Source organism: Mesoplodon mirus, assembly GCF_964341445.2.
Source record: "Mesoplodon mirus genome assembly, chromosome: 19".
Classification (NCBI taxonomy): Eukaryota; Metazoa; Chordata; class Mammalia; order Artiodactyla; family Ziphiidae; genus Mesoplodon; species Mesoplodon mirus.
In genome coordinates, this window is record NC_138995.1 from 53,056,561 (window position 1) to 53,064,497 (window position 7,937).

Genomic DNA, 7,937 nt, shown 5'->3' on the forward strand with positions numbered 1-7,937 from the left:
AAATAGTGGCCTGGGGCTCCTCCTCCACCACCATGTACACACACAGCCACATCAGGGAGACCTGGCTGAGTATATTCCAGGAGTTTTCCAGAGGGCCAGTTACCAGACCTAACTGGTCTGCTTCTCAGACCAAAAAGCAGTGAAATTTGAAACCTATCTCCTCAAGTGATGACTTTTTTGTGTGTGTGATGACTTCTTGGAGCCTCAGTTTTCTCATCTGTAAAATGGGGCTAATAATATGCCCATCTTGTTATGGGGATTAAATCAATTAACACATGTCAAGTGCTTAGAACTGTGCTGGGTGTCCACGGCTCAATAAATGTTAGAGGTTATTTTATCACCCTCGCCTTAGCCCAGAAATAAAGCAATACACAGACTTGAGACTTCCCACAACTGGCTTTAATTTCAAAAAAACTGGTTGGGGTCTTTTCCCACATCAGGGAAAGAGTATACCAAGCTGTGCCTCCAGGGATTCAGCACTGGGCCTGGTCCAATCACATTCCAGCCACCAGGCCCTGTCATTTCATCACAAGGGCCAATTCCAGACTCCCCCGATCAGCCAGACCAGAGGACGGAGGTGAAGTTGCCCAGGACTGGATTCTTTCTCTCCAAAGCCCCTCTCTAGGGAAGCCAGCTGTGTCTTTCAAAGGAGAGTTGGTCCAGCCACCAGGCTCAGTTTGGACACCAGATCAACATCCCAGCTCTGGGGGAGTCAGCGCCCTGGCCCTGGTGGCCGCTCCAGTGCCTGTGTGCCCACCAGCACGTCCATGAGGTAGTCCAGTTCGGCCTCATCCAGCTCTGGAGCTTCCTCCTTGCCTGGCCCATCCTCAGGGCTGGATTTGTGGCCCTCAGAGGCTGGTGCCCAAAGTTCACTGTCATACATGGATGTGTCAATGTCCTCAAACAGGCCCTCAAGCCCATCGTCCAGCAGACATCCAGTGGCTGGGCCAAGCAGGTCCAAGGCACCCAAGCTGGGTGGGGCTCCCCCAGTGGGGCGCCCTGGTGGCCCCTCATCTACCAGGGGCTGGGGAGCCTGGCTCAGGCCCTCAATATGGCTAAGGTCCTCCAGAAGGCTGGCCATGGAGGCTGAGAGGGCGGCATCAGAGCTGGCCAGCAGGCTGTCAGCTATGCCTGGGGCTGTAGGCGGGCTGGGCACAGGTGGCAGGGCAGCTGTGGGTGCCATGGACGCCTGAATTCGCCGCAGTGTGTTCACTACCAGCACCAGGTGCCGCAGGTCCGGTTCACTCTGCCGCAGGCTGTGGTGGAGCTTGAGCACCGAAAGGTCAAAGAGGGAACTGGAGGCCACGGCTGGGGGTGCCTGTGCCACTGCTGGATGGCCAGGATCCAGCCACCAGGTGTCAACTGCCAGGGCTTCTTTCCCCTCCTCCTCCTCCTCCCGCTTTCGCTTCAGGCCCTTGCTCAGCATCATCTGTGGGGAGGGAAGAGTCATTCAGTTATGGAAAGCCAATGTGAAGTTCGGACCACTGCTGTCCGTGTGATCTTGGGCAAATCACTTAACCTCTCTGAGCCTAGGCTTTCTTAGGGAAACTTTAAGACATGAATGATAATTGTATCTATTTCCTAGAGTTGTTTTAAGGAATAAATGAGATACAAAAAGCACTTAGAACAGTGCCTGGTACATAGCAATTACTCCTGTGAAGAAGTACTATTAATAATAACTATTATTATTTATTTCTTCAATGAACCATGTGAAATGTCCAATATTCAACCTTTTTTTTTTTTACCCACAAAAGCAACTGTTTCACATGGGTTAATCAAATATTTATTGTCTACTAATAGTATTCTCAATAAATAAATAGACAAATACAGGAAATGTACAGATGGTGCTAGGAGGATACTAAAAGGTTCTGGAAAGTGGTCAAGGAAGGCTCCCCTGAGGAGGTGACAATTGAAATGAGCCCTCAAGTATGAGAAGGAATAAAGAACAACAAAGGCAAAGAAAGACCTAGAGGCTGGATGAATTTGAACTGAAAAAAGACTGTGGTCAGTGCACAGAGAGACAGGGGCTGGGGCTTGGGGCAGGCAACCCAGCCTACCCTGGGGAGACTAGGCAGAGGCAAGGAGCTTGGATTTTTATTATGAGTGTGGTGGGAAGTCACTGAATGGTTTTGAGCAGGGAGAGTGGTATTGTGGACTGATTAAGTTTCCAGAAGATCCCCTTGGCTGCTAAGAGGAAGGGGTAGGGCGACGGAGAGGGGTGGGGGAGGCGGCGGGGAGGGTGTCCCTGAGATCCATTCGAAGGCTACTGCACTCTTTGGGGTCGGCAAAGATAGGTGACTTGGGAGTATAAGGCGGTAGTGGACATGGAAGGAAGTTGGTCGATTCAGGATTTATTTGGGAGACAGAGTGGACAGAGCTTGCCGGAAAATCCTGATGGGCACGGGGTTCACGGAGAGAAGTTTGAGGACCCACACTTTCCCCGGGGTGGGTGCCCCTGAGCCAACCTGCTTTTTTAAGCCAGGCAGCCTGCAGGGTACAGTATCCAGATCCTTGCCCAGCAGAACTTTAAGAGTGACCCCTCACACTACTCAAAACTGGGTCCTTGCCTCCTTCCCAGCAGACCCGTCCGGAACCGCAGGAATTCAGCCCCCACCCCCGACTCCGCCCCCCCGGTCCCGGCGCCCCCTAGCGGCACTAGGCCGGCTTTCCCCCGGGTATTCCGGTTCCCCATACCCCGGGACCCTTTACGCTGCCCCGCGGGACGCGGCCTTTCCTGCTTGCCACCCGGGACCTTGCGTGCCTGGATCCCCGGAGAGCTGTTCTGCCCTCTCGGCCTCCGCTCGCTTCCGGAAGGCAGTGGAGGCTACTCCTCCAGAAGCGGCGGCGGCGGGGGCGGGTGAGTCACGCAGCCGGAGCCAGGGAGCCGGCGCCTCCGCCCCCTTCCCGGGCTGCGGCGTGATTCACCCGGCCTGGCCGGGGCGGGCGGCACAGAGAGGCCCGTGCGTCTCGATCCCGGTCAGCCCTGGCGCGCACCTGCCGGACCCGGGGATCGAACCTGCCAAATGACCCCGCGGCCAGTACCCCTTCTTTCCCAGGCCTCTTCCCTTCATTTACATACCCAGCTCAGCAGCTGCCAATCAGAACGAAAAGGGAGCCACCCGCAGCCAATCAGGAAGCGGTGGCGGCAGCATTGCTCGCCCGGTCCCCTTCAGCAACCGGCGCCTGAGTTGAGAGACGCAGTTCTGACTCCGGCTCACGACTCCAGGCTACTGACTTCCCTTAGCTACCGCCCACTCCCGTGGCAACCCCGCCCTTCATCCAGGGATTGGTCCTAGACGGTGATGGGCGGAGCCTGTAGGGGGCGGGTTCGAAGAGGGAGGAAGTTGGCTTCAGGGCGCATGTCCCGGCAGCTGCGTGAGGGGAGGGGGGAAGGTAGGGTGGCTCTTTGCCCTGTGGGACAGTGGCGGGGTGGGGCTTTTGTCTCCTAAGGTGCGGGCCCCTCACACCTGCCCACTCACCTGCCAAACCCAGTAACTGAGCTTCTTTCGCACCCAGCCCCAACAGGGGTCTACACTCTAGGCTAGCTAGGCCTGGGTTCAAATTCGGACTCACACTCACTCGGTGTGTGACCTTGGTCTCTGAGCCTACAAAGTCTGTTAAATGGGGGTCTTCTTGCCTACCTCTCGAGAGTTAGGAAAATTAAAATAAGGTAGTACCTATAAGAGCACTATATCAGCAAATGCTGGGTAGTTGTATTCAATCGTGGTTACAGGCTGGAGTGGGAGGGTGGGGGTGGGATGCCACTGGAATCCCACCCTGGGGTCCATTTCCTAAGTAGCTGTTTGACTTTGGGCAAGTGCTTTAGTGCCTTAGGAGGGTCTCAGTTTCCTCACTTTTAAAATGAGAGAAATAGCGTCTGGCTCGGAGGATTGTTTTGAGGATTAAATAAAACAATTCCTGCAAAATGCTCAGAGTGGTGTGTAACGTGTCCTTTTTTTCAGTAGTAATAGCTGTTGTGGTAATAGCACAGGTGCTTAGTTCAAGTGAGACATTCAGGTGGGGGTGCAAGTAGGCAGGAGTTTAATACTTGTCAGATAAACCGACAATGGGACTTAACCTTCTTCAAGTAGCTCATTTGCTAACTCCTCCTATGGGAAGAACTGTTTGTGAATAAAACTCCTGACCCAAGTAAGATATCAAAAATGCTAACTAGGGCTTCCCTGGTGGCACAGTGGTTAAGAATCCGCCTGCCAATGCAGGGGACACGGGTTCGAGCCCTGGTCCGGGAAGATCCCACGTGCCGCGGAGCAACTAAGCCCGCGAGCCACAACTACTGAACCCGAGTGCCACAACGACTGAAGCCCGCGCGCCTAGAGCATGTGCTCAGCAACAAGAGAAGCCACCCAATGAGAAGCCCGCAGACCGCAACAAAGAGTAGCCCCTGCTCTCTGCAACTAGAGAAAAGCCCGCACGCATCAACAAAGACCCAAGGCAGCCAAAAATAAAAATAAATTAATTAATTTTTAAAAATGCTAACTAGACTGGTTGATTCAGGCAGCCGTTATCAATGGATTCTCACTCCTTAGGGTAAAAGTTTAGGGGGGAACAGGATCTTGACAGCTTCCAAGGAATCATCCCACAGATTCCTTGCTAACTGCAAAGGGGGAAATATCCTTTTATGTTGTGGAGGTGTGATGCTCAACACCTTAACCATGTAATGAAACTTTGTATCCACAGCAGTGTCACCTGATGTGATGCGTTAGGAAGTACACAACATTCCTTGTGGAGTCTCCCTGTTAAATTTCATAAACTGAGTCTCATCAAGTGTCTAGACCCAACCTCCAGCTTATATGGGGAACAGAGAGTGACAAACACAAACAGGGACTTCCCTGGTGGTCCAAAGGTTAAGACTCCGCGCTTCCATTGCAGGGGGCACGGGTTCAATCCCTGGTCAGGGAATTAAGATCCCGCATGCTGTGGGGCACAGACAAATTAAAAAAAAAAAGTTTAAATATAATTATACAAGGAGAGTAAAAAAAAAAAAACTCAGCTAAAGAGTACCTGCCACATAGGGTTTCTGCAAGAGTTGAATTCACACGTACAAAATTAAACACAAACACAATCAGACAAAAACAGAATATGGGACATCTACAGCACAACTGGGTTGTTCTACCAAAAATTCAATTTCAAGAAATCACAAGAAGGGATTGGTGGGGTTGAGGGGGAGTAAGTTTCAGAATAAAAGATACTATATAATTTCTTTATTACAACCAAATAGGCATGTGAACCTGCATTAGATTCTGGTTTTGATTTGGGCGTAAAAACTTCTATAAAAGACATTCTTGAGAAAACTGGGGAAATTTGAAGATTAGATGATATTAGGGAATTCTTAATTCTCTTAGATGTGAAAAAGGATTGTGGTTTGTAGGCAAGTGTCCTTACTCTTAAGAGATGTCTGCTGAGCTATTAATTAGGGGTAGAATGTCAAAATGTCAGCAATTTACTCTCCAATGGTTCAGCAAAAGAAAAAATGTACATACACATCTGCAGGAAAGGAAACTTAAAATGTTGAAAATTAAATCTAGGTGGGAAGGTATTCAAGTGCTCAGAAGACATACTTTTTTTTTTGTATCATTTCTCTGTGCTTGAAATTTTTCATAATAAAAAAAGGGTAAAATGCTAATTTGCTAGGCAAATTCACATAATTTCCCTCACAACTTATCTTTTTGGCCTGGGAAAAAGGAGACTCAGAGTCTCCAAGTGGGTCTTTCCAGGTCATAAAGGGAAGAAGAGCTCACAGGAGTCTGAGGAGTTTAACGTGTTTATTGAGCATCTACTATGTTGTGGGCACTGTTGTAGACAATGGGGCTACAGCTCTGGAATCGCCTCACAGAGCCTCTCTTCTCATGGATGAGGGGATGGATGGGGTGGAAAAAGAAATATGAAAACAAATAAATTGTGTGCCAGGCACTGTTCTAGGCACTGAAGTTATGGCAATAAAATTATAAACAAAAATCCCTGATATGAGGAGGTGGACAATAATAAACTTAATAAAGCAATTACTTAGTATCTTAGAAGGTGACAAGTGAAAAGGAAAAGCAGAGCAGGACGAGAGTAATGAAAAGGTGTGCAGTTTGGACAGGCAGCTGGTGGTGGCGGAGGGGTTTCCGAAGAGGTGACATCGAGTAGAGACTTGATGAAGTGGGAGAGGTAGTAAAGCTCTGGAAGAAGAGTGTTCCAGCCAGAGGAAAGGGCCAGTGCAAAGGCCCTGGGCTGAGAGGTGCTGTCTCTGCTGCCAGGGAAGAGGTCAGAGAAGTTTTCAGGCCCTTTAGAGCAGGGGTCCCCAACTTACAGGCCGCGGACCGGTCCTGGTCCCCCGCCTGTTAGGGACCGGGCCGCACAGCAGGAGGTGAGTGGCGGGAGGGCGAGCAACAGAAGCTTCATCTGCCGCTGCCCGTCGCTCCCCATCGCTCGCATTACCGCCTGAACCATCCCTACACACACACACGTCTGTGGAAAAATTGCCTTCCACGAAACCGGTCCCTAGTGCCAAAAAGGTTGGGAACCGCTGCTGAGAGCACTCTTTGGACCTTTGTTTTCCATTCTGAGTGGGATGAGAAGACCCTGGAAGATGAATAAATGAGGAAGATACTTTCTGCTTCTGTTCAGTGACTTGGAGAATACAAATAGGACGGGGTAATAGAGAGGCCGGGAGAGAGGTGCCTGTAGCCAGGGTGGTCCGGGAGAGTCTCCCAGAGAGGTGACATTGGAGCTGAGACCAGAAAGTGAAAAAGGAGCCAGGAATTCAAAGGGCTGGGGGAAGGGAAAAGGAGAGAGCCCGGACCTTGGGAAATGAAACCAGAAGCGAAGCCACTGGCCAGGCAGCCCTGGGGCGGAGCCTCCGCCAGCTGGGGAGGGAGGGGGGTTCGGGGGAGCGCCCCGCCCCCCGCCGGCCGCCCCACCTGGCCCCTGGGGAGAGAGGAGGCGCCGGCGGGGCTCCCGGGCATCCAGCTCGGGGCGGAGAGTGGGCAGGTGGGAGGGACCGAGGTGGCCGAGGCCCATCCCCCACCGCGGGGCCGGGCGGGGAAAGGCAGCTTGGGGAACGCGGACTCTGCCCTCAGGGACCCATTTCCCTCTGCAGGGCCAGCCTTTCCACTAATCTTGCCAGTTTCTTGACGGCTGGAGCTGGACCTCTCTGAGCCTCAGTGTGATGATCTAGAAAGTTGGGGTGCTCCTCATTCTGGATTCACTGTGGTCCTAACAAGCTCCATGATTCCTCTTCACTCCTGTATCTTTAGGGCAAAGGGAGTCCATGTAAAAGTGAGTCAGATCTCCTTCCTCCACTGCTCAATGCCATCCCATGCCTTCTATCTCACTCAGGGTTCAGGGTAAAGCTCAAATGCTCCCTACGGGACTCCACAAGACTCTACATGATTTGCCCCCCTCAACTCTTTCTCATCTCATCTCCTAGTACTCTCCCCTTGTTCCCTCTACTCCAGCCACACAGACCTCCAAATGGTCCTTCAAACACTCCACTCATGCTCTGACCACAGAGCCTTTGCACTGTCTTCCTGCCCCAGGATTGTTTCTCCACAGATTCACATGGCTCACTTCTCACCTCCTTCAGGTCTTTCTCAAATGTCATCCTGTCAGTGAGGCCTTCTCTTGCCATCCCATCTAAATAGCAATACCCCCATCACTCTCCTGCTTTTTCTCACAGCAGTTATCACCCCTGGACAGATTAGACAGACTACATTTTACTGTTTATTTCAGTAAACAGTACACACTCGTGTATTTTTCAGCCTTCTCCCACTATGAGGCTTTATGAGAGTGGGAACTCTGCTTTGTTCATGTGCCTGGAAGAGTGCCAGGTCCACAGTAGGCACTCAGTAAATTTGAGCAATTATTGGAATACTTGGTGTGCATCAGACACCCTCTTACACACTTGGCATGATCGCTCAGTGAGGTAGGTGTGT

General features: G+C 51.4%; 1 protein-coding gene across 2 annotated transcripts; it reads right to left on the reverse strand.

The window, feature by feature from the left end:
* Nucleotides 1-377: 377 nt before the first annotated feature.
* SERTAD1 (SERTA domain containing 1) lies at nt 378-3,209 on the reverse strand. Of its 2 annotated transcripts, none has more exons than XM_082607554.1 (2): nt 3,080-3,209; nt 378-1,429 (listed from the first exon to the last, which is right to left on the reverse strand). In XM_082607554.1, the coding sequence occupies exon 2, from the start codon at nt 1,427-1,429 to the stop codon at nt 713-715; it is 717 nt and encodes a 238-aa protein (XP_082463680.1). In that variant the 5' UTR covers nt 3,080-3,209; the 3' UTR covers nt 378-712. The 2 variants fall into 2 exon arrangements, with proteins under 2 accessions (XP_082463680.1, XP_082463681.1); XM_082607555.1 differs by lacking the exon at nt 3,080-3,209 and adding an exon at nt 2,695-2,759.
* Nucleotides 3,210-7,937: the final 4,728 nt, after the last annotated feature.